This window comes from Grus americana, chromosome 2, assembly GCF_028858705.1.
Source record: "Grus americana isolate bGruAme1 chromosome 2, bGruAme1.mat, whole genome shotgun sequence".
NCBI classification, from domain to species: domain Eukaryota; kingdom Metazoa; phylum Chordata; class Aves; order Gruiformes; family Gruidae; genus Grus; species Grus americana.
The window spans coordinates 47,838,671-47,866,502 of record NC_072853.1 but is presented as its reverse complement, the minus strand read 5'-3'; the positions used below and the strand labels follow the sequence as shown (position 1 = coordinate 47,866,502).

General features: G+C 38.0%; 1 protein-coding gene across 1 annotated transcript in view; it reads right to left on the bottom strand.

Moving 5' to 3' along the window:
- Nucleotides 1-4,673: 4,673 nt before the first annotated feature.
- Nucleotides 4,674-27,832, bottom strand: part of LOC129202076 (ras-related protein Rab-13-like) — a 31,730-nt gene continuing 8,571 nt past the window's right edge. Inside the window, exons 5-7 of the mRNA XM_054814111.1 lie at nt 19,843-19,932; nt 14,165-14,266; nt 4,674-5,056 (exon numbers count right to left, since the gene is read on the bottom strand). Of these exons, the coding sequence (XP_054670086.1) occupies nt 4,982-5,056; nt 14,165-14,266; nt 19,843-19,932 (267 nt within the window). The 3' untranslated portion in view covers nt 4,674-4,981. The remainder of the gene's footprint in view (nt 5,057-14,164; nt 14,267-19,842; nt 19,933-27,832) is intronic.

Genomic DNA, 27,832 nt, shown 5'->3' with positions numbered 1-27,832 from the left:
CCTAACTGTACTATAGCTCAACTTCCTTGAAATATATTCTAATATTACACACACAGTATTCAAATCAGCAGCACATATGAATCTCAGATGATTTCTTGTTTTAACTGCACCTTATGTATAATTAACAATTTAGATATAATCATTTCTCTGATGTGTGATCTCTTACCAGTCTCCTCCTGGTGCAAAATGCTAACAAAGCCATCAGACCTCGAGAGGAATCCCTGTGAGCAGATCCACCTCAGGACCAGGGCATCAGTTTCACAACATCTTAGTTTTTGGTACGTGCCTTTCAGGCAGCCTTCAGAGACAGGCTTTTTGTATCAACAGGAAATTGTCGCCATAAAACCATAAGCAGTGGCGGGAGGACTCGGAATAATTCCTGAAACTATTCATAAATGCATTTTGATTGACTGGCTTTCATGTTGCTTTCATGACACATTTATGCAGCAGGCTGTAAAATCTCTAGTATGTTTATTCCATTGCCAATAAAATGATTTTTAAAGCACTGTGGATCATCATCAGTTCATATCTATGCTAACATTTGAAATGGAGCTGTTCACAACAAACGTGATTTTAGCATGAATCTGGTAACGTGCATACACCAAATAAAATTCTGAGCCTTATGCAGTTAAGTTTCATGTGCAGCCATCATAGTCAGTATTTCTTTATAAACCCCCAGGAATTTGCATTCCTTCTTCCTACAAATGATTTGCCTTTACATCAAAGGCCTGATTTTCATAATAAATATTTACAAGTCCAAAGGGAAACAACAGGAGATGCAGCAATCATTTCAGAATCAGACCCTGAACACCTGCCTTTCTCTGAGGTGCGGGGGACAGAGAACAATACATTTGATTCAGATGATGTCTCTGCATCTCACGGTTTGAAAGAGAACACTGTTCCTGTCTCACTGGCAAAATCCAAGCAACCTTTGCTCATGCAAGGTATTGTAAAGAGAAATCTGAGTGTCCGGGTGTGAACATTCAACCTTTCATCTTCTATTTCACTATAAAAGGCGTCCTCCTTTTTCCAGTCAAATCCCTTATTTATTCTAAAAATTCCATCTGTGGGAATTTGTGCAGCACTGTCATCCAGCCAGCTTTGGAGAGAACTAAATGAAGATAATGCTCTCAACTTACATCCTGTTTTCTAGTTGGGAAAATGCCTCCAAACACAGTTTGGTGGGAGGTTTTTTTGGTGCTTTCTAGTAAGAGTGGTGGTTTTTCCCCAGTGGCACACTTCTGTGAACATAATCCATAATGCACATGCTTAGAAAAAGGCCATTGTTTCACTCCAGGAGAGCAAAAGATGCAAAGAGGAGAGCACTCACGCTTCCAGGAGTGTTACAGGTGAAGCACACTGCAAATGGCGTGCTTCAGGGTGAGGCATCCTGCAAACATTTGCTGTTGCATGGGAACCTAAATATTTGCACCTCCCTAAGGTGGGCCAGTGACTGAATCGTACCTAAGCCACAAGTGGTAGAAAACACTGCGAGAAGGAAAAATGTATAGAAGAAATTCCTATATTTGAAATTCTGATGAGTTATACAGAGAAAAATTAAAATTATGGATCAATCTGACCCTCTTTTATCTATTTTCATTGTTAGGAAGAGGAGGAGGAACTAAATGGAGACAAATTCAGAGAACTAGTAGGTAAACTTCTGGGAGTTCAGGACAGCTTAAAGTTCATCAGAGATCCACTGCTGAAGGCAAAACTGCAGAATTTGATCTACACAGAGGAAGGAGAGGGAGTGAAATAACTAACCTGGCTGAATCATAAGATCTTCAATGACCCAAAAGACAGTAGAAAGTAGGTCAAATTACTAAATTATGAATAAATGTATAGAATATGCATGGACAAACCCAGAAAAGGTCTGACAATGTTAGACAATTGGATTTAAAAGATCGCGAGGATGTCGGAAAGATGCAAAGTGAGAAGACCAAGAAAAAACTGGTCTGTTACTCCATAGAAAGTGAAATTTATTTAATCATCACCTAACTACTGGTGATGCTGACATGCCAGTATCCTTAATGCCTCTTTTAACCTCAGTCTTCAATTTAAGAAGGCAAATGTGATTTCACTACTAGCACCACTGACAAAAGCCTAAGAGGTTACACTAGAAAAATGAAAAAATAGACTGGAAAATACTTAGATAAGTTAAAGATTTTTGGATAGACTGGACCTGATGAAACTCCCTTAGGTTCAAGCAGTGTTAGAGCTGCAACTGATTATCCCTGAGAATCAGTAGAGAATCAGTGAGGTTCCAGAAAATTCGAAAAGGATTGCATCTCTCTTAAAGGGTGGGAGGAATGAGCTCTATGAACTGGTTCACTGAATTGCTACTCAAAAAAAAAATTTCAATAGATAATCTAACCATTTGTAAGCATCTAGAAAGTAAAGATATGAGAAGTAACAGCATGGGTTTGTCAGAAACAAATACTACCAGATCAATCTAGTCTACTTCTATCAGATGGTAACAGGCTTTGTGGGTAGGGTAGAAAGAATGAGGATCATAGGGCTTCATAGAATGTGCTGTTAACAAAAAAAAAAAAATGGTCTAGACAAGTATATAAAATGAGTACAAAATTATTTGGAAATAATTAGCACTCCCAAGCTGAAAGGATTTCACTGAGATCTGTCTTGGATTCAGAACTATTCAGTACTTTCATCAACTTCTTTGATGACTAAACAGAGTACACTTACTCACATTTGGAGACTGTATCTACAGGAAGAGGCTCCAACTACACTGGAGCACAGCATTACAATTCAGAAGGATCTTGGCAGATTGGAGAAACTGAAATGCCATTGAAAAAGGAGAAACAGAAGGTTCTACAAAGGAATGATCAACTGCACAAGTACGTACCAGGATAAAAAAGCAGTTCTTCAGAAAAGAGGGTATGGATCACAAGAAGTGCTAGGCTATCTTGCATTATGCTGATGCTGGAATGTTTAAATGTGATTATCATAAATAAAATAACAAAAAAATAATTTTAATCTATCCAGCCATTATTATTTAAACTGGAATAGTCTGCTCAGCTTTCAGGTCTACACTCCAGGATAGCTGAGAACCGACTCAAAAACATCTAGAGGAGAGAGACAAAAATGGCAAAGGACTCAAAAAACCCAAACTACAAGGGAAGGTTGAAGGGATAGGAGTTCTCTGGCCTAAAGAGATGAGAGAGGGCAGGCAGAGGTGTTCACCTACATGAAGAGGAAAGGGAGAAACTGCTTTCCCTGTGTACCAGTTAGGTTAGGTGTTAGGAAAGTTCCTGCTTGCCAAACCAGTTAAGTAAGGACTGTACACCACTCAGACCTGAAATCTCCATCACTGCAAGTCTCCAAATATCTTCCTGCAATACAGCAGGGACAGCTGATCTGAGGCTGAGATAAGGCGAGGAGCTAGACAGCCTCTCAAAATCCCTTCCAGCAAAATTTTCTTCCTCTGCCATGGCTGTAACTAGGGTAGGGATTATCCTTTGTTCCTTGGATTCAGGTTTTCCTCTAAACACTAGCTGAAGTGACTGGCCATGATGAGGAGCGGCTGTAAATACGTAGCCCCTCCCGTCCTTTCTGCAAGCATACTAAATGGCCCAGTGGCACAGTCACCTGGCAGTATACTCAGGCACGTTACGTCCCATGTGCTTCAGAAAGCATTTTCCAGTTGAGCTGACCATCTCAATACCAAATTTAATAATAATTTGATATTATGACAATCTGCAAACAGCCCTCAAAAAAGAAGGAGGCATATTTCAGGAGGGTAGTGACATTCTAGAATAATAAGCCAGTGGAGTTAGTTATTCTGGATGTGCTGGGATAGCTCACAACACAATTTTGCACAGTAGTAGTATTCATTCAAAAATGGTAATAAAACAATTAAATTTAATAATCAGCAAGAACCACATCTCCCTGGAAAAAAAAAAAAGACAATACAATCACCACAATTCTTCAGATTTCCCAAATTGCGTTTGGTTTGTGTGTGTCCTGCAGGTCTGATTTGTGTTCTCTTTGCTTTTGATTAAAGAGAAAGAAACTGGCATCCTGATTCTGCCCTCATTTAAATGTAAATAAAACCTGATATCCTCCCCTGAAATTAAAGATATTACATACCAGTATAAAACAGATCTAAATGAGCAGTATCAGATACTTGATGTATTTATACTTTAAGGAAAAAACATCAATATCTCATAATATCAAACAAGCACTGCATACCCTTTTAATACTGTGATCATTTATGACAAAAGGAACACTTGAAAATGCAAGTATGCTGCTAACACCTGTGTGAATTATTTTATAGAACGATAAAAGTTCACATTAGCAAGATAATTCTTGCTGGATGCATTTTGTTGTTCCATGTTTTCTGCCTTCTAAGGAAGATTCAGCAACATACTGATCTTGCACATGGCTTATTCTTTTCTCTCAGCCCTCACCTTTGCAGGCTCCCTGTTCAAGGGTATTCAAGTAACACATACGTTTCTGAAATGGATATAAAAGAAACAAAGCCAAAAATTCCCAGAAAATTATCTTAGGGGACTGCAGTAAGTATCAGCTACTTAAAGAGATGTTATCTGGGGGATAGCATAAGTGATTTAATCTATCTGAAGGTTGCCGGCGTGATGATGTCAATGTTCATTACATTACAAATCTGGTATAAATGACACAGGAACAAAAAAAAGTCAAGGTATTTTTTTTTAATAAAAGAAAGTTAGTACACTTAGATTTCATTTCTGCAAACACTTGTATGCAAATGCAGTCATCCTGTGATGCATCTAATAATTCCAAAGTCAGACAATTGTTTTAACTTCACATTAAAAATATGAAAATATAATATAAACATATCAAAACATTTGGCAACAAAGTTTGTGTAATACAAAGGATGCCTAAATACTGTGTTTTGGGATTACAGACTCCCTTTTAAAATCTTGTATGTTCCTTCACAATAGTTAATATTTTCTGAAGAGAAAACGGAATAAGAAACAGGATTTCAGAATGCACAGCAGGTTCTCTTCTTACTTTCATTTAGAGCCACAACATCTAAGTCATATAATACACAGGATTTCTGTAAAACAAACAAAAGCAAACACTTAATGAAGATAACTAGAATAAAACAGTTGAAAAGCTTGAATTTTCACATATTTTAATATGTAAAAGATTTGGTGGGGTCACTGGATATATTTTTCCTTTGAATACTTAATTAAAAGATTGCAGTTTTCTAATAAATTAGACAGAGACTGATGTCCATCCAAGTCACAGCTTGGTATATGTACATTTTTTAGCTGCCTCAAATGTCTCTCCTAACTCTGAAGGTGACAGATGATAGAAAGTATCTTTTCAGGAGACACTACAAACCATATGAACTGACCCTGTACATCTTTACTCACGTGAATTGTTCTAGATATACAGGTTCTTCTGCTGTCTACACCAATTTTTACTGATTTGCAGTTAAGTACACTAATCTTTGAAGTTTTGAGCATGGGGTGCAAAAATCCAGTTGAAAGGAATAGGGAAATAGAGAACATTAGTACCCATTTAAAAAAGGCACAGGCTATTAATTGTTATAAAGGATGCTAACTTGTTTTGTGAAATTCACTACAATTTTCTTATTTTTTGCCCCTACTTAATAACCAAGAATACCCCCAAATACAAACAACTCAGTCTTTATCAAGATGAATTATCAAAATAGCACTCCACCCTTGTAAAAGATTTATGTACTGATTGCAAGTGCAGATTTAAAAATAAAAAAATTTTAAAAATCAGCAAAATCAGGACTCTTCCTTTCAGCAATAAATTCAGCTAGATAATTAGCGCTGACCAGAGAAACAATCAAACCTAGTTGTGCAATACAGTACCAGCACATGTTGCAATCTTGTACTCTAAAACTATGAACCCTGAACCCTGAACTCAGGCACAAAGACAGAGAGAATATTGTCGCATACCTAGGAAAAAAAAAGTCCTAATGTCTCTACTTGCCATTCTCCTGCCTGCTTCTTGGCAGGTTTACCAAGTACGTAATGATACACAGAGAAGTAAGTGCAACCACTGGATTCACCACATTCCTCTCTCAACCCAAACCCAACAGCCATAAACAACCTTTCTGACAATAAAGAGAAGCTTCCAGAGAGGACAGCTATCTAAGCTGGAATGCATGAAATTCACAGCACAGGAAAAAAAAGGCATCATGTAGTACAACGCTAATCATGATTCAGAATCACAAAGTTACACGTACAATGTCACAGGGTAGTGAAATATTGACAACATCCAGAAAGGTTCACCTAAAATTACTCAGCTGAATCAAAATGAGGGGAGGATAAAAGGTTCCCCCACATTACAATAAGCCTTATGCCTCTTTGGCTGAGAATATTTAACACTACCTAAAATTCTGCAGAAGACACATGAAATTGATTTCCTTTTTCCTTCTGTAGCCATAGTTTTAGCTCTTCCAGCTGCTGCGGGGACCCAGGGAGGCTTCCACAGTGCATGCTGCTGGCGGAGAGGATGAAACACCTGGGAGGGGATCAGGAGCGATGGACAGATGCAGGAGCAGAGGGCAAGAAAGGTATCGTAGTGTCTAAACTGCAGGATGGATGCTGAAGCTGTCATCAATAAAATTCTTAACACGTCTTGTTCTGACTCCAGTCACAGTAAGACTGTGACTTACTGATTTTAGGAATTACTTGCCATTAGTCACATATAAATCATGTATGAAGAAATACAGCATGTGCACTTTTACTTGTTTTTTTGTTGGAGTGACAAGTACCAACAGACAAAACATTTTTATTACCCTTGAGACTGCACAAATTCCAACATGTAGCTTCATAACTTCTGATTTGTTTTAATTTTTTACATAGCTGTTTAAAGTGCTTGAGTACAGGCATTAGCCATTATGATTTGTGCTAGGTGGAGACAGTATTTGATAGTCTTCAAGCATAGACAGTAAATTATGAAGACCTTTTTAAAAGAGGGAGCAAGGCAAAATCGAAAGTACACAACCATAACCTTGTCATCTCAAGGAACAAGACACCACTCTGGTTTAGAGATAAGATTCAGAGGGGAAAAAAAAAAGAAAAAAGCTTTGGAAGATAATGGTACAATAAGAAATTTAAATTCACTCTATCGAGACCAAGAAATAACACTGAACATTGATTATTGTGGACTAAGTAGGCTTCATTTCACCTCTGCTTTTTCTTCAGAAGATTTAGTTTAAGTACTAAAAGAGTTCTAGAAAAATCCCTGTTTGAACGATTTCAGAATTCAGGTTTCACTTATTTAACTTTAGAGGAAACAGGCAATTTGAAAGTGTTGCAGGTTATATCTAACTTCACGCTTTCAGTTAAAGGGGAGAAACTTGCATGTTCCTTAAACAGTGAAGATGTTTATTTGCAAATATTTTATTACTTAATAGTACTTTTGGGTGGTGAGCAAGCTGTTCATGTATCCTTACCAAGGATCCTCAGTACTATAAGCAATTAAGAATGGTGAAACATATTTGAGAATTAAATGGTTCGTATAATCTGTAAAATCATTATCTGATAGTAGTTCGTCAACAAATGAGCCAGGACAGAAAGACAAGAACCACCTCTCCATAAATAAAGTAGATGTAATAGTTTGTTTTAAAAGCCATTTAAAAGTTGAGGACTTTAAGAATCACTTCAGTTTGATAAGACTATTCCATACAGGATCTTCATCAAGCAAATAAAGGCCTGGGATTCACTTTAGCAAATGTGCTATACACACATTTTGAAAGTGCACATTTGTAACCTGAAGAGATATTATGAGTCCTGCATACAACTCTGAAGGAATGATCACGCAATCCCACGTAGTGCTCAACTTGAGCCAAGCCTTGGAAGAGGTGGGGCACCCTCCTCTCCCAAAATTCCAGCAGGAAGGTATGCAAATCTCTCCCACTTGCAAGAACAAGGCGGGCAGCATTCCTTCTTCAGGGCTCCCTGAACACTAAGGCTTCCAGCTCACATTTCAGCTCAGCCTGTTGGAACTCACTCCCTGACAAGCCAGCCAACAAACCACAGAAAACTGTGAAAAGGTGAGAAGAACCAAAATGGTACTGAGAAGCTCAGATTTCCACTTCAGCATCTTGGGCAAAGTGGGGGTTTTGAAAATACCACCACAGACACAGAGGCTGCTCTACCCTGCAGTGATTTTAGTAAGACGTTGAAACCTCCTGCTAGTATCAAATACTAGTTTTTCCCGTTGAATAGCGCAGCAGACATGTCTCACCTAACAGGCAGGCATCTGTTTAAGCTGGTTTTAAGCTCTCTGCTTAATCAGTGGAGAAAATCAGACAGGATGAACTGCTCTCTACAGCCGGGTGTCTCTCCTCCCCAGCTCTAAGCAGAGTTTCTATCACTGGTATGCAATAGATACCTAACTTCCAGACACAGGAATTGTGATGAAATGGCTGAGCTGTCAAATGTTTTGGGTTTTTTTGCAGTTTTTGGGTTGGTTTTTTTTTTTTTTTTAAATCAGGGAAAGAAAGCTAAGCTGGTAAACAAAAGGAAATAACATCAGAAAATAAGGGAGGCTCTTTGAATGGCTTCTGGTGGAGTAAATTCATAAATCTTAGTTAAGATCAGCTGCCCATTCCTTGCTGGAAAACTGCTCAGATTAGCAGTGCCATACACCAAGTTGGATTCACCTACTCCAGCACCACTTCTTGGTATTTTAATACTGGTTTAGTTATTTTGAAGGTGGGGTTCACTACAGGTTTGGAAGAATTTTACGCTAAACATTTCAATGCCCTCAAAAAAGGCAAACCTGTGGGAGTGCCTGCAGGAAAACTATGGACTTTAGAGAAACAAGCAAAAGGGACTGTAACTGAAGTTACTATTATTTATAACTTCTTGAAATTCCAGAGATTTTTATTCTAATGACAAAATGATCATACTTAATGACCATAATAATTTTATTTATATTTAACAGTGATAGATGACAAAACATGGCAGAGAACTTCATGCAACCAAGTTCCTGTGACTTCTGTGCTTGAACTGCCAGTAGAGAGAGCTCAGCTATTAAGATCAGTCCTGCCATTTTCTTGACGTGTGTTTTCCCTGTATTCTGTAATTCAAATTACTTGTTCAAAATATGAGACAGTCCTCTCTCAACACGAATGGGCAGCACAGGGCACAAGCAGTATCAAGCAAGAGCTCGGGATATATTACCAGGGAAAGTGATCCCTGGAGGGGCAGGGAGAGGAGCAGGAGAGGATATGGGGTCAAGCAGAGCAGGATCTAACTGCTGCAGAACACCTTCCTCAAGAAATGGGGATGAAGTCCTTGCTCCCAAAGCCTGCTATTCCACAATGTCGAAAACATCTAACCCACTGGCAAAGTGTGGGTCTCTATCTCCCTCTTCTGTTAATACCACATAGATTATAACAATGTTATACTGCAATTAGTTATATCACAAAATTGAGAAGACAGCTGTGCTGTTACTCTAAGATTCCTCAGCCCTACAGATTGTTTATGTAAGGATTACATAAACCTGTTGTACCTCAAAAACCCTATTTAAGAGAGCAATCTGGCTTCAAAGACAAGATCTTGCAGAAGCAGCACATGCCAGAAGTCAGTCAAGTGTGTAACATTCCTTTGGTCTCCTGGAGTTTCATTTATTTAACTTCAATCATATGAAACCATACAGACTGAGATATGGATTTCTCTATAATCAATGGAGAGAAAGGCACCTCCAGAACACAATTTTATTCTAAAAAGATGCATGTTTTTCCATTGAATAGAGATGATGCCAGACAACCACACCAGACCAGTCATGTTAATTTTAGCTGGCTAAGGTTGCACTCTAAGATGAATCTCATACCCTGTACTCAAACGTTATGATTAAGTTTTGATTTACATGACCTAATTCTATGCTACTGTTTCCAAAAGAGGATCTGGCTCATTCAACGTCCAGAACAGACTATTTTTTTTTAATTAAACAAGATAGTGTAGTAAAATTATGCCTTACATTGCACCAGCACTAAATGAGTTGGTACCATTTATCCTCTTTGCTTTAATCTTTGTACCTTGGTTCCCATGTGTGTAATGCTGAATATACTACCTAATGTTACTAAGAAGGTTATGAAGATAAAAATCTAAAATAGATCTAAAATACAGCATTATAAGCATTATGAAAAACCTCACAAAGAAATTAATATTCTGTGGTCAGTAAAAGATAAATAAAGGGCAAGTAAAGCCTGGGGCTCCATGCATGACTGAGGATAATAAAGGAACACTGAATGTGCACTGCTGGTGCACGGGGATCTTTTGGACAAACTAACAATTCCATAAACCTTGGCAATAATGCAATCCGATTTCCTATGGATTTGGGTCTTGCGGTGAATTAGATTTGATATCCGCGATGCAAGCTCCAGCTGGAGTGGCTAGCTGAAGCATTTTTCAGTCTCTCTGTGTAGTCATGTCTGTCTAATACTGAATGAACTAATGAGGGAGACTTTCCTTCTGCAGAACACTCTGCCTTCTCCTCCACCTAGCACCTTATTTTCAAGGAACTCCTTGGGAGCTTTATTATCTTTTAGTCTGACCTGTCAAATTTGTTTAAAATCAGCTAGTAAATTCCAAAGGTACTTTAGGAGCAGAGGAATGGGACACATAGTGTAATCTCAAAACTCTTGTTGCCATAGGAAAGGAAGGTAAAGAGATCAAGGAAGGACAGAATCAAGGCTTGCTACTTCTGAATGTTCATCTCAAATGACATCCAGCTGTTAAACATTAAATGTTACTCTCAACAGCACAGGGAAAGGTCCTAAATGGTTTTTGACTGTTCTCTGCTCAGCAGATATATGTTTATTTAATATTATATTAAACCAATCTTAGTAGTCAATCACTCTTGGGAGGCTGGCAGAATGTAAGTTTTGGTTAGTTTTATGGCAGTCTTCAGAAAAGGGCAAAAATGTCTTTTTTTTTTTCTTTTCCTTTTTGTTGAATACAGTTTCTCTCCTTCTGTTCCTAGTTTAGAAAAATACCAGGCACCACACCCACAAAGACAGAAATACAAAGGCTTGTCATATTTTTTTAAAAAGCTAGCTGAGAAGAGTACTGCTCATCAGCCATGAAACCAAACACCACCAAAGCGCAAATACTAACTGCATTCTGGGTGGTATTTTTGGGGTTTGGTTGTTTTTTGAGGACTGACTCACAAGTACAAGTAGTTCATTGGCAACCAGAAGCATTGTTAAGAAACAGCTGCCATCTATTAATGAACAGGTTTAGGCATATCTGAGACTTGTAAGAATCATGGATAAATAAAATACTGTTTTTATTTGTCAACATGTATAAGCAAACCTCTGGAATAAGTTGTGTCATTAACATTCATTTCCACTGCAGCCTTTCAAATACAATCAAATCAGTTATTGTTAACGGATTGGTTTGAAAATGGTGAGTTCTCAAAAATACAGCATGACTTCTTAGCTTAACAAATAGCATCTGATTGTTTTAATGAGATTACCCATGTAAATTAGAGCTGTAGGATTGAGACCCAGCATAGAACGGCAGAGATAAGAAATATCTGAAAGGTTAAGCAGCACTTTAGTTATCCGACTCACTGGGATACAGAATTCTTCTCCCTCCCTTAAGCCTACTACAAGTAAAACCACAAAAGAAGAGATAGGAAAATGCAGCACAAATAATGACAATACAAACGTGCCCTTTTTTTTTTTTGTGCCTGACACATTTTAATGTTTTTTTTCCCAATCCTCCACTGAACCACAACTTGTTCTAAATTTCAAGAGAATGAAGCAGCTCATTACTTCTGTATGAGCTCTGTAACTCCAGACATTGATCTTCCCCATCTACAGGAGTGTTTTCTGTAGATTTAGTTAATAAAGAAATGCCCATAATAGATGGTGAATAATAGTATATATAAAAAATCCTAGATGTCCTCACATTAATACAGCCTACTGCAATGTATCTGAAAATGGTCTACTGCCTGCCAGCTTATATCTTACTTCTGAATGACCTCCACTTACTTCCCAAAAGCATGGCCATAATAGACTTTTCTAGGGAGTTCCTTAAAACAAGTTTTCTCTATGGGACCGGTAAAACAATGATGTCCTTCCACTGAAGCATCTCATCAGTCTGGGACAGGTGGTCCTACTGCAGAAGTAAGCAAGGCCCTATATCCTGCTATCTCAGACATACATGTCTTGGGCCAAAACTCTGTGCAAAGCTGTATCTCTTTTTTACAATCAGCAAGCACATATTTTACCACTACAGAATGGATGTACGAGTGATCTCAGACTGGCATCTATCGTGTCATTTTTCACGGCTACTAGTCACACTTCCTACTGCATTTTCCCTTCTCCAAAATTTCATCAGTCAGAGGAAGTTAAAATTCAAGTACTACATTCAGATTTCACAGTTTTGTGAACAAGCAAATTATTTTGTCGAACCTGAAAACCATGATGAAACTGTATGGTAGATTTATTTTTTTTACTGTGAACTCCTTCTTACCAGGCCAGTGGCAAAACCAATTGGGCTAAAGGAGTGCTTGTTTAAATCAACAAATACATTTCACTAAAAATGGCAAATTATACACCAAAGTAATGGTACGTGATGTCCCATTAGGGATTGCACACATTTCTAGATAAGGTGAAATGTTACTACAGACGAACTTGACAAATTCTCATGGACATATTTTCCAAACACATACACGTGCATGCAGAGCGTACGACTGTCTTCTCAAGCAGTTCTAATTAAAGCCATGCAGCGGTATAGTATTTTTAATATGGTCTGAATTTGTTTGCATGTCCACATGACAAAACCCATGAATTTTCATGGAGATGAGCAGGGATACTGAAGTTCCACTTAAAATAAAATAGGTGCAGGCAATCTTAAAGTGATAAATACCCAAACGCTGCAGAGAATTGTCTCAGATCTTACCCAAATACACTGTGCAGAAATGCTTGCTTCATACATATTTGTCCTTGCAGGAGTTATGATCATAGCTATTGTTTTGTAGTTTTCATGCTTCATACTAACAAATATATCCTCTATTTACAGTAGACAGTGTCTTTTTCATTTACAAGAAAATCAGATGTATCTTATTTGAGACTTTTTGCCAACTATTCAAGGACCTGCCATTATCCTCCTGTTCTAAACAATATTTGACTGTTGAGTTGCTGAGCTTCATTTTAATGCTAAAGGAATCAAAACTGGTTTTTTTTTATTTTTTCCCTCCCCCAAAATAACCAGCTACAACTTGTGTTATTGCATAATACAACAGGATCTTGATTTAGAAGGAGTCTAACCCTGAGCTATTATTCTGACCACCCCCCTATGGCTACTTAATCAAAACACTGCAACTTGTGACTTTGTCAGTAATTTTGCTCATTTATCTTTATTATGATTTCAAGAGCATTCGGAATGGAAGGCTAGTTTTGTATAACTAATATTGGTGATGAATGGCAATGATAATACATTGCATGAAGAACATCCATTAATGTCTAAAATAATATCCTACTGTCTAAAAATAAATTGCGATGCAAAACATTTTCAGAGCTAATTAACAATAATTCAGTCCTACAAAAGTATTGCAACTCTGAGGACTAAGGACCTTTAAGCCAACACACTGTAGGTAGTTAGAGTTGGTGACTCTGACAGCTACAATATTGATTCTACCACTAATTAACTCAAATCTTTAGGTCCTAATAACTTCAAAAGCACTAGCGTAAATCATCCAAACAAACAGCTGTGAACTTTGGATAAAACATTGGATTGCTGAACATAAAAGGTCCGCTCATTCCATCAGCATGCAGCATCCTCACAGTGTGCATATTCTGCAGAAACCTACAGGAAAAAGGAATCTCCCTGGCACAGAAGTGGAACTACTCTAGAGCTGTTAACCTCTCCCTTGAAGAAAAGCGTGGGAAGTAAAGCCACAAATGCAATTTTCCTGAATTTTCACATTCTCTCTGAACTGTATTTTACCTGCTCCCTTCTTCCGTTGTTCTCCTCCCACAATTCGCCCCCACACTCCTGCTGTGTATGTCTACAGCTACAGGATCCCCCTAAAATATTAACTCCATAATACAAACAGCACTGGCTATGCTTTGCTAAACCTCTTCTGTATCTACAACCTTGTTTACCCAATCTGTCAAGAAAAACCTCCCATTTTCTTTCTACTCAGAGAAGGAGCCTACCTTTTCCAGTATTTCCTTAGTCAAGACTGAGAATGCATCCTCAATGTTCACATTATCTTTAGCGCTGGTTTCAAAAAAGGGTATTCCATGTTCCCAGGCAAGCTGAAAAACAAATGTAGGCGATGGGATGAACAGTCTTTAGGAAAAAAACCCACTTCCTAATACTAATAGCAAGAGATAGGTGTTCTGACAGCTGCTAACGTGCTATATAAACACTGATTAAGTAAATGTCAGCTCAATAAAGTACTCTATGTTCATCCTCAGTTTATACATTTCAGGTAACTCTTAAAACATTCTTCTTAAATTTTTGCATTTTCAAAACAGCTTTTTTAACCTATCTTTACTTGTAAATGAGAAGAATAAACTCTAGTGGGTCTGTTCTCAATGTTTTCATTTATTTGGAAAATAAACTGTCTCCTAGGCAATTATTTAGAGGAAACTAATGGAGTGCCTGCAGAAAAGTAAGATAAAAATGGGACAAAAACTGTAGAAAAAGAGGCGTGATGAAATATAAAAAAGAGATGCTCCTTTTTACCAGAGAGAGAAAAGCACAGAGGTAATAGGAAAGAACAAATATGTATGCGGAAATATATTATGGTAATAGGAGAAGAGAGAAAATACTTAGAAGAAAAGGGTAGCATAGACTTTACATTGGTTGATTTTATTTAATTTCCTCATGTTCTCTCATTTCCAGTTATTTCCCTTCCAGATAGCCTTGAGGTATGTTGGCACGAGGAAAAACAGAACAGAAGTCATAGCTTTTTAAAGTCCTAAACCTTTTCTACTTTATACAGTTAAATACACGGAGAAAAAGAAAAACTGTTGCATCATTGCCTCTGAAGGGAGGGGGCCAAGGCAGGAATAATATCTGCCAGAAGAACATAGTGGGAGAGTCTGTTTATTCCCTCTGCAATGGATCCCTTCTCGGTACACATCTGGAGAGGACAATTGCAGGCAAAGAATATACCCTACTGCTTATAATGTATAGAAAATCCCATAATTATTGACCACTTAATGATTTATTTGGAAGGCTCTCCATTAGGATAAAAAAATCTAATGTTGGCAGTTATGTTTGCTTTCAATGAGCTCTAGAAGTAACAAATCAATGCTTTACAAAAATTCCAAAATTAGGCAAGAAAGTACAAGAATTGGACTTCAAAGTTTTAGTCAAAATATAATAAAGAGTATATTAAAGGTAGAAAAAAAAAGCAAGCAAATGGTTTCAAAATGCTGTAAGAAAATGTAATTTTGAAAATAAAGATGACATCTGGACTGTTTCTTAAGACAGACTGCTTCATAAGGGATTCTAAAACTCCAGCTGATTGCTACGAACTGTTTTCAGTACTGCAGCAACTCATTATGGAAAGTTAAGATCATCTCACTACTGGCAAGTGTCAATGCAAAACAATGACGCATAATGGTTCATAAAGAAAAATAAAGGCAATTAAAAAAAAAAGCTTATAAAGCACACAGAATCTACTATTAAGTAGTCCTTTTATTTTTCTTGTGTCATGGAACAGGTTCCCAGAGGCTACCTACGTACAAACTCTGGTGAACATAAACAGTAATCAATTGGAAAGATAACCCCACTCGAAATGGGACTACTGCCTATATGATATGGGATCAGCCATGGCTTTGCCTACCTGAGTCTTGAAATCCACCAGTGATGGAGATTCTGTAATCTTTATGGGACCCTCTTCCATGGCTACATCACCATTCTAGTGCAATTGGTTCTCCTTATCTCCAACATGAACCTCCCAAACCAGGACTTGTGTCTGCTGCCCCTTGCTTTATTGTCTGTCTCGACTGAGAAGTCTATTTCTGTCATTCTTCTATCTACGCTTCAGTTGCTGTGGACCAGGAGAAGGCTCCTTAGCCTCTTCTTTACCCAGCTCCTTCAGTTCTCCTCATGGATTACCGGTACTAGACACCAATCATCTTTGTAGCTGTCTGGCTCGACCCTCTGCAGTTTCTCAAGAGCCTTCTTGAAAGGGGGGAGTCAAAGCTGGACACAATATTCCACACGGCCTTGCCAGCACTAAGCAGAGGGGATAATAATCTTCCCAGATCTACCACCCATTATCCTTCTAACGTAGCCCAGCTACTTATATTCGAGCTGGTGTTCATCGTAACCCACTTGTCCCTTGCAGCAGGGCAGTGTGTAATCCATCTCGGGTGTAAATCTCTGCACTTCTTCCTGAATTTCATGATGCTTCTGTTGGTCCAGTTCTCAAGTTTATCAAGGTCCCCCAAATTGGTGTTCTCCCATTTGGTGTGCCAGTCACACCCCCTAACCTCACGTGACATGCAAATCTCCTTGTATCATCAGTCAGATCACTAATGAAGATGTTGAACAACGTGAGCCCCACTACACACCCCTGATGTACCCTGCTTATTACTAGCAACCAGCCAGACATACAGCATTCAACCGCTACCCTTTGCCTCCGGTAGTCCAGCCAATTTTCAGTCCACCTAATGGTCCACTTGTCTAGCCCACACTTTCTAGCTTCCAAGTGAGGATGCCATGGGAGATGGTGACAAAAGACTTATTAAATTCAAGATATGTATCACAAACACCTCTATTCCCTTGTCCACACAGTCATTTCCTGGCATCATAGAAGGCAACCAGGGTGGTGAAGCACAATTTGCCCTCTGTTGATTATTCAGATTATCTTTGTGTCCTTTATGTCCTTGGAAAAGGATTTGATGACAACATGCTCCATGCTCCTTCCACTGATTGAAGCAAGGCTGACTGATTATAGTTCCCTTTACCCTCCTCCTTGCCTTTTTTAAGGATAGGTGTCATGCTGGCCTCCTTCTAGTCAACAGGGATCTCTCCCAACCACCATGATTTTTCAGAGCTGACTGACAGTGGCTCCGATCACACTGACCAGCTCTTTCAGCAAAATCGGGTGAACTTTATAATGTCTATGGATGCATCCAACTTTCCTAAGAAGTTTCTAATCCAATGCTTTCCCACTGCTGGCTGACCTGCTCCTTCCCAAACCATGCCTATACATGCAGGGGTCTGAGAGAAAGCTCCATCTGTGAAGACCAATGCAAAATAAAAATAAAATAAAATTAAAAAACCTTGAGTACTTCAGCCTTGTCAGTATCATGTTACTACACTGCCTACTACACCTATCAATGCACCCCCATTTCCTCTGTATGTACACAATATCAGTCAAAGAAGATTAATGTATGTATTATTCCAATTCACCTTGCATACTGATAAGTACTGTGGCAAGCAAGTCCTCTAAAAATATAGCTAGATGGAAAAAACCGAACAGTCCAGTGTTAAAGCAGTTGGAAGCATGAATACAGCTTTGGCTACTCCCTCTCATAAAGAAACTGGAAAGGCACCTCCAAAGAATTACTTTTTTTTGCCTTTGGGAGCATCTTGAACAGATCCACAAATAAAATATCTAAATACACTTACAAACCTATGGGAATTATGCTACTAGGAAATGTTATATTATCCTTGAGAACAGTTTGAAGATCTTGAGTGAAATAAGCTCATCTCTTACTTAGAATAACAAAATAAGTAATATCAATATCTCTTCCAAGGTGAAATTTAATTCCAATTGTTCATTTCTTTTAACTCTAAATATACTACTTCCTAGCAAAGTGCTGCTATGATTTCTTAGTGTTGAATCAGAGAGATGTGTCTGAAATATTCTTAGAACTGTGCATTTTTTTTCACTTGTATTGTACCTCTAAAATCAGCTTTGCAGTCAGGCACATGAAGACAGCAAGAGCAAAAAAACCGAAGAATATTTTACTTGGCTCTTTCTGTTAGAAAGACTTGATAGGAGAAAACCAGACACATTCTATCAAGTCATATAACCTTCAACGTCTCTATTTTTCAGAGAAAAAGATAACGTTATTGGAGGGGGGGTTGGGGAGTTCAAACTTTTCCCAAAGTGAATAAAAAGCTATTAACACAAGAAAATACTTCATAGTTAAAATTAAAGATATGAATTTCTGAGCGATCAACATTTCAAAAATTATATGATTGCAAAAAAAATACTCACCATTAAATTAGTCTATAAAGTGGCATATGAAGGCCACTCAGTTATGACAGATTGTTACAGAAATGCCAACATACATGGTAAGATTCCCAGGGAATCTAGGGGTCTTCTCTGCAAGACTCTGAACAGAACAATACTTAACAGCTCACACTCACAGGGTAACATGAAATATGTAAGTATGAATTATTTTGTGACAGAGTTAGTATCAAACTATTTTCCACTCTCAATAAGGGTATTTTCTCCTTTGGAGTGAGAGGAATAACAGAGGAGGAATTAGCAGAGAGGAATTCTCTCTCTGCTAATGGATCTTTCTCCTGCTGGCTCAATCAGATTCTTTAGCATTTGTAAATCACATTAAAAGAACTAGTATAACTGAAGATTTGCCTGGTCTCAAAACACTGGAGAAATCTAGAAAGCAAACTCACTGGTGAGGAGGTAATGATTTGTTTCTAAAAAATACTACATTAAGAGTAATTTTGATTGCATGCTTTAGTACACAGAAGTCAGAAAATGTCACGGTTAATACCATATGCAAAACCCTACTACTGCCCTCTTGTGCACATGCATCCACTGACTCGTTAGATTTCTAACTACATGCATTCTTCGAGTGAGAGGATACATGTACTTTTCAGCGACCTTATTCCTTCTACACAGATATAGTACATTAACACTGAAAGCGTCTTGCAAACAAACAATGAACTTCCAAAAGTTTCTATCTGTAATGCTGTTGAAAAGGTGATGCTATTTCTTAAAGTTCCCTAATCTGGGATTATATAATTGGCAAGAAATTATCAGTGTTCTTTTCTTCAAACAGAAGACATCCTGCCTGACTCACCATGCCTGAAAGCATAATAGAAGGGTTCATTCCAAGTTCCAGACAACAGATCCATACAGTTTGCAGTTGCAAAATATACTGGTATATAGGACAAGCTCTCCTGTGACACTGAAGTCATTATCACAATTTCTTCTGCCATAGCATGGCTCCTGGATTTCCTCACCGGTTCTCAGTGAGAGTAATTTGCCACTGCCTTTAAAACAGCACTCCCCACTTAACACCAGTTCTTCCCCTACATATGGTCAGCAGGTATAAACTATACTGCAGTCTCAGATGTACGACACATACACAGAGCTAGGGGAGCTGGACATTCCCTAAATGTATTTGTTCAGTATTATTCAGGGCTATTCACAGACAAGGCAGATCACAGCGCACAGGCTGCCACAATAGTTCTTTACGGCAAAAAAAAAAATCATTGATGGGTGCATCAGGTACCAGAAAAATTATGCAGAATGTATTATGCATTATATTTAGTATTCCACATTAAAGCAGTACTCTGAAAATGCAGACTCTAAAATAGTTTTAATTCAAAATACAAGATTTCTATCATAATGCCTAAAATTTTTAAAGTACATTTTAACCTTTAAAATAAAAATCAGTGTTCTAAAGAGATCAGCTAGGAATTACTTAATGTATTTCTGCTCATATGTAAAGAAAAAACCCACAACACTCCAGAACTCCAAAGCTCTGTTTCTGGAGCAAACAGAATTTTTGGAATTCAGGAACTTTGTATAATTTTCAGTGTAACAGCCCACAGTCAAATACTAGGATACTCAGGAGAACCCAGAGAAAGTACCAGTGATCAATGATACCTTTTCTCCTTTCTGTTTTGGAACTACACGTTCTGACTCCTTATCACACTTGTTGCCCAACAGTATTACGTCCACTTCATCACCTGCTTTCTAAAAGAGAACCAGCATTAATAAGTGTAAAGTAAGAAAAAAAAACAAAACAAAACAACAAAAGCCCTTCACCTTCAGCTCACAGTAACCTTCAAACTTCATTTCCCTGAAAGTAAGGGCAAAATTCTGTCCTGATCTTTTCAACTGTGGAAATACTTTCTATCAGTTACTGGGATTCCGAGGAAAATGGCAAGATTGAAAAGAGGAGAAAAAAGCCACTTACAAGTGCAGGGCATAACTTGCAACCCCTTTCATAAGGTAAAAAGTATATGGTGCATGGGCACCATCTTCTGAAGAATACTCCAACTTGAGGCTTAAAGTGACTGGAAATGCCCTGAATTCACAGACACTGCCCTCCCGAAAGTAACGAGTTCACGGATTAGCACATTTGTCTGGCCTATATCCAGCACTCACAAGTAAAAAGGAAGTTGCTGCACCTGAAAGAGCACCTCTCTGTGCTTCACTTTTGCACACAGACAGTAAAATTACATTCAAAGCGTTCAAACTCAACCTAAAAGTTTGATTATTCCAAGACACTAAGAAGAAAGCAATAGATTTTTAATTAAGTAAAATTGTAAAACCTCATGGATTTCAAAGGGAAGAAAAATCTACCTTTTTGACCTTGTCTCCATCCTTCACTCCACTAACCCAGTTGCGTACATGATGCCTGTGAAATGCACTGGATGCTTTACATCAGTGTTATTTTAAGATAAGCCATTGTAACTATACATGACTGCAATAATGACAAGGAAAGGGAACAGTTCTGCAACAGCATGTGGAATTTGAAAACTGACATTTCTTGTGAAAATCATAATATTTAAAACCACTTTTGGTGCTTAAATGGAGGAACCTGAGGGTCTCAATCTAGAGACAATTAAAGCTAACGTGGTCTGATCCCATGGCTTATATTCTGAAAGTACATGCTCACACAGCTTCTCTGGTGACTCAGAAAGCCTGGTCCCAGGCTGCAGATCTTCCCTCTACAAGGATGTAGATGAAATCTCTGATCTCTGCCAAAGTCTTAATTTTTATAGCTTTGCCATAAGACAAAACCAGGCACAGACAATTGTTTTCCCCAGAGCTCACACATGTACACAAGGACACATGTACTTCCCTTCAGAGAAATGCAAAGAAAAACATCTATTCATTAAAGGATGAGAGAATCATTATTTTTAGTCTATTTGCACTTTTATAACGAAGTTGCCTCATTTGAAGAGTACAGCAGGAGACACAATTTATTATTAAGGAACACTATTTCATTTTTTTTAATCCACTCTCATTTCAGAGTCAGCTAATCTCATTTCATACCCACAGCTGATGTTCAAGATAATGTAGTATTAAAATGAAGTAAGCTCATCATAAGAGTACAAAGTACAGGCCTAAAATAATGAATCAATCTAACCTGGATTAATAGACCAAAATGTTGGCTGTTTCAGAATGCATTGAAGCTTTACTCATTAAGGTCAATGGTTCTCCTACATAAAATTACATACATCAGTCCCTAAAATAGGGTAAACAGACAATTTAATCTCATCACATAACCAACTTTTTAAGACTGTATGTAACTGAAGGTTTTACAAGTGACATTTGACTTTACTCTGAAGTAAAAGGTCAAAGGGAAATACTAGCACACTTTCTATACAAAACCATGAAATCCTTCCTATAAATGTACTTCTGTACAAACAGCACTAATTTTTGCAGTAGGAGTGTTCTTTCTAAACAGCTTCAAATAGTAACAAAATCTAAAGAAGGTTAGAGATATCAGGCCAGTAAGTATTTATTTCAGCAAATAACTACTATTTCTACATTAACATAATGTAATAATGTATTTTCGCTTTGACTGGATTCTCCACAAAGGCACTGCAAGTGCTCCTTTTTTTAAAGATGGTATCTTGCAATTTCTTGCTTTTAGAAAACTAAAGAATATACACCAAATGACGTCCATTTTAAACTTTGAAAACTGATTATACAGATGAAGTCTTAAAAAAATAAAGTCACTATGACTAGGCAGAAGTTTGAGCATGTGCTCAGTTGGCACAAAAATTGCAGAGGTACACTGATTTGAATTGGCCAAAAATATGGCTCTTCAGTGCTTCCAAAAGCTCACTGTGTATTTTCATCGTCTTTTATTTATAGCTCAGGAATAAGCTTTCCAAATGCAAAATCTATAGCTAAAAAGAGGATACTTATTTTACAGTTGTTAAGATGCTATTATGCAAGTCAGCACTGACTAAGCTAATAAGAGTCAGGAAACATTTTTTTTCCCATGTCACGGAAAAATACTATTAAAAAATTCAACAATTTCATCAAGGCAAAAAAGAAAAAAAATTTTTGAGAAGGAAAAAAAAAAGTGTTTTGCTTTGGTATCTCAAAAGCAGATATATCCAGATTTTTGGTTAACTCTCTTTAGCTTTTTTCTTGTGGTTTTAACATTTCAAAGCTCACATTTTACTTAAAAATAATCTGAACTTGGAGAAAACCTACTTTACTTTTTTTTTCAATGTCCCAAAAGGAAATATCAGCACTGTATTTCTCTCCAAAAATTTAAGTCGAGACTGACCAAGTTTTTTGGAAGAGCGTGGAGTCATTAGGTTTCAGCAAAAAGGGTTTTTTACCGCACTGGATTCTCTAGCAGCTGGAGCTGGTGGAAGCCAGGCTGCTGTGACCAGTCACAGTGGGAGCCAGGCTGCTGTGACCAGTGGCCACAGGAGGGAGCAGTGCCAGAGCCTCAATCGTAGCGGTGCCAGGGACTGGACTAGGCACACCGGATTTGCATGCCATAATACCATGGTGCGCTTTAGCAGCCCGCTCTGAGAGGAGCCATCCATCCACGCCCTGAAGAAATTACAGGACTGCTCAACTTTCACCTAGCCCGTGCATCCAACCAGGTAAATACCCAACTCCTTGACTATGAGGCTATTAACAGAAACCAAGAATGCAAAAGGAAAAATATCTTGCTCATCCCTTTTGCATGCAATTCCTTTTTTTGTTAGATCATTTTTTCTGCACTTGTCCTCATTTTGGGAAAACCATCCCTTCACTTTTTAAATGGTGAGCACAGACCCTATCGTGAATGGCTGGCCTCAGCCTCCTCTGCAGCAAACTCACCGTGATTGCCCAAAGCTCAGCCAGGCTCCTTGTATAAAGCTATCCATCCAGAACCACCACCTCATCCCTCCCCACATTTCCAGGGCGTAGCTGTGCAGGGCTGCATGATTTTGATACTCACTGATTACAATTTGAAAAGGGAACAGAACAGTTTGTTGCAGGTCCAAACAGTGAAATCAAGAACCCAGATCTGATAAATACACTACAGTAGTGCTTAACTACTCTGTACCTGAGGAAGAAATGTAGCATTAATATCATTTTTCCGATTTGAAGATGAGACACAACTATGCACGGTCACACAGCAAGACGAAGGCAGAGCTGGGGAAGGCTGTAAAGCCGGGAAGTTTCTTCCTCCTACTCACTAGACAATGACAGTAGAAACTGACCCTTTGTATTAATGAAGAATAATTTGTTAGGAATACACTGTCCCCATAATCTCTTTGACAGCATCACATGGGCAGTGTTCATATTATGATTGCTATATGTGTCTCTTTCCATATATTTTTCTAAAAGTGCCGCATGATGACCTTAGTTACAAATGCCTCGTTTCCAGGACTTCAGTGGAATTCTACAAATAATAGAATTTTTCTATTAGCAAACTTAGACTTGATTAGATATAAACCAATTTATCTTCAAACTAGTCTAGGGTTAGAGATAAACTAATTTAGCAGAGTGACAAGAACAAGAATTTTCAGTTCTAACCACAGTAGTAACAACAAACCTGTCTATGAACTGGAACAATTAGAACTTTTTGGCACCAAGCTTTCCCATCTAAAGAAAAAAAAAAACTCAGAAGAGTTTGAAGTCAAGCTAATTTCCATTTGTAAAGCATTTTGCTGTGGTGCTTTAAGTATGATGCAGAAACACTGAACTCTCAGATGCATCTAATGCACAGAACCACAAAGGGGCACTATGAATAAATGGCAGCAACCTGATACACCCATATGTTTCATAACCTGGTTGAGGGGTCACTTCTTTCAGATAGCATAAACAGAAAGCTAATATATTCCAAGAACACTAAATTATGTCACCAAGACTTGCTACTGCATGAGAAATCTATCTTCCCCCATGCAAAAAATCCTGTGCTAGCCAAGAATTTCCAGCACAGAGATAATTGTTAGGAACTGGTAATGCCATCTTCATGGCCACACCAGGAGACTAGCACAGTGAAAACCAGTCCAATGTATTTAAAAGCAAATTAGGACCTACTATCTATGTCAAAAGTTTTTGGAGACCTAGATGCCGTGCATGAATCATGGAGTGATTTAGGTTGGCAAGGACTCCTGGAAGTCATCTGGTCTAACCCTGTGCTTGAAGAAGGACCAACTTCAAAGTCAGGTCAGGTTGCTCAAAGCCCTGTTGAATCGAGTTTGAAGTATCTCCAGATCCTCTCTGGACACCTGTTTCAGCATTTGACCACTTTGACCAACATCATGAGGAACTTTTTGCCAATATGTTAGTTGGAATCTTGCTCAAAACATCCATGAAAGAACCATTTTCCGCAAATGGGATTTGGTACATGGTTACTTGTATTTAATTTTTAAAGGCCAAACAGAATCAGCCTTTCAGAACAGCTGCATACAATAGCTAAAAGTCATGTCAGCACACAAGAGGAACACCTTAATAAATTGAACATTACTTGCAAGCCTATGAATAAAGAATCGTTTCAGGTTCTAAAGTAATTTTCCTGCAATTATCATGCTCCTAATGAATGCATTACAAAACCAATACACCTGTATTGGATTTGCCAATAATGTCCTCAGATATTAATCTCTAAGTATATTTTTCTAATAAGCTTTTTAAGTACAGTCATGTTACTTGGTTTCCTCTAGTTCTGAATACAAATTTTACAACAATACAGATACAGCAGCGTATTTCTGTCTTGAACTTTCTTGAACAATAATTCATTTTTAATAAGAAAGTTGCTGTATTCCACACTTAAAATAATTGTAATACAATGAGAACATTACTGGTAGTCTGATTGTAATAGCACTCACTGGTCAGTTTTTATAAAATCAATGGAGTTTTAGGAATGCTAAATTGCTTAGGTTGTTATTTTCAATTGTTGTAAAAGTGGCTTAGCACACTAAACATATTTTTAAAAAACTTTCTGTTTAAAATCTCTATGCACAAAAAATTAAAAAATGAGAGTCTAATGTAATAACTGAATTGTCTCCAAAAATCCTGTTTGCTTGGTTCAGGTGCAAACTCTACATTACCTATTAGTCTGGTGTTTAATGAAACCTGTATCTCTTTCCCTTTTTTAATTTTTTTAATTTTTCTAGCCTTGCACATTTTTAAGGGTGCTGTGGCAACAGCTACTTTGATACTGGGCATGTGTGGGGAATAACATACTGGTTTGCATTTACAGACCAAAGTAAATGGAGGGAATGTCACCAACCTCCAGTGAGTAATTAATTTTCATGAAATGCCCTGTGTTTTAACAATTATTGCTTTAAAACACTTCTTTTGCAATGAATGGCCTCATATATTTTCACCAAGACACTTCGGAAATTGATATCCCACTAGGACTAAATTAAATTTTTTATTATTATCTAGCTCCATTACAACACTCACTAATTGCTAGTTTTGAGATTGGTACAATCGATCATGCAATTTACATCCCCAGAAATTGTTTTAAATTGAGTATTTTTCCATTTTTTAAATTTTAAACTAACAAAGTACCTTCAGGGGTTAAGATTAAACAATTTAAGTATTAATAGCTTGAGTACGCTTACACAAAAGCTTTTAAGTATCACAAACAGCAAGCAGGCTTGTGCAGATATGATTTCTTGATTGACTTAAGCAGTTCTATAAGGGCTAGTCCCATCCTTCTCTCCACTCTAGCCATACAGTCCTGATACTGTCTTTGTGTTTGTGGTTGTGCATTGTAGCCCACTGAATCAACCATCCTGTTGATCTAATTAAAGATGACAAGACAAAATCACCCTTTTGGAGGCAGTGTGAAGACAGATCAGTATTTTATATATAAATCTATACACACAGATAGACAGATGCATGTTTATATATAATCTGTATTTTCAGCTTCAAATAACAGTAAACCTACTATCAGCATATTATGTGCTGAGTTAAATCTTAGGCTAATCATGAAACTGTACAACCAGTGGCATATCTAGCTGTGGCTTTGTTGGTTGTCTAACAGGAAAAGGACACACACTTTTCACAGCAAAATAATAAATCACATGTGTTAGTTCGAAGTGTGTGCAGACAAGCCAGTAAGAGTATTATATCATCAAATCTCCTTTGTAACACATTACTGAAGTTAGGCTCTGTTGACACTAAGACTTTTAAGATAGCTATAAGGTCAAGAATAATGATGAACTAGGTCACCATACTAATTGTCTTAATACTGAGGTCATGTAAATGTAATATTTTACCAACGGTATTCGATATCCCAAGTATACATTATTGGATATATGACCAGGTTTTTATGGTAATTTATTCATTCTTCTGTATACTGAAGCTGTGAGGAGAGAAAAGGACATGTTTGATGGTTTTATTTTGAGCCTGCTGTCCTAAGATGAACTCTCCCATCCATCGTGTCATATTCCTACAATTCACAGAGTATTAGAAAAAAATGCTTGAATGTTTACTTGATATTAATCAACAAAGAGCATTATCGTGCTTGGATTCTTACACAAGCATACTAACTCATACAAGCATGCTAACTACAAACTTGGACGTTACCACTTAGGGTGACCTCATTGCGCTCTACAGCTCTCTGATAAGGGAAAGTGGAGAGGGAGGTGCTGATCTCTTCTCCCAGGGATCCAGGGACAGGACACGTGGGAATGGCTCAAAGCTGCGTCAGGGGAGGTTCAGACTTGACATTAGGAAGCATTTCTTTACCAAGAGGGTGGTCAAATGCTGGAACAGTCTTCCTAGAGAGGTAGTTGATGCCCCAAGCCTGTCAGTGTTTAAAAGGCATTTGGACAGTGCCCTTAATAACATGCTTTAACTTGGGCAGCCCTGAAGTGGTCAGGCAGTTGGACTAGATGATTGTTGTAGGTCCCTTCCAACAGAACAAGTCTACTGTAAAACTGACCTCCCTTTACCTAACAAAGAACCTATCAAGACAGACCTAGCAATACAGACTCAGGGTACTGGGTTACAGGTGGCTGAATGATCTAATGTCTAAGGGCTTGCCCACTCCTCCCTCACATTGTTCTCACACATTCTTCTTCTGGCCTTTCTACTCCTACCCGTTTATCTTGTGTCAACTCCAACAACTGTCAGACCTTTCTATGAACCTCTTAAGACTCACTGATGCAGCAGAAAACCATCCAACTGGTTTTGCTGGGTTAGTTTTCTACCATGTTAGAAAGTCAGAGTAAACCTCAGAGGGCTCTGACAAGCTCCAGAAGCAGCACGGTGGGAGCCAACAGTCAGGAGCAGGAAAGGAGGTGGGAACACACTCCCCATCTGGCAGCCATGTGCTGTTGAATCACTTCCTGTGTCACATGAAACCATGTGTTTCTGGCTGCAGTAACACAAGCAGCTGAGCTGACCAAGAGCTCAATGCCACCAAAAAGGGATTCTCCTTTTTCTCCCCCAGTTCCTCCCTCTTGATATCTGACAAGGATGAGGAGGATGTTGCATTTGACTTGTTTAATTTGATTCTTGGGATGAGGTAACTACACTAAAGTAAGGAAATTAGGAAAGGGAATTCACTGGTTGTGATACAGAATTTTAACATGGTAGCCAATTAAAATCCTGGGATGAGCTCACGGAGACTGGCTTATGCGTAGCCACACCAGTGAAAAAAAGCACC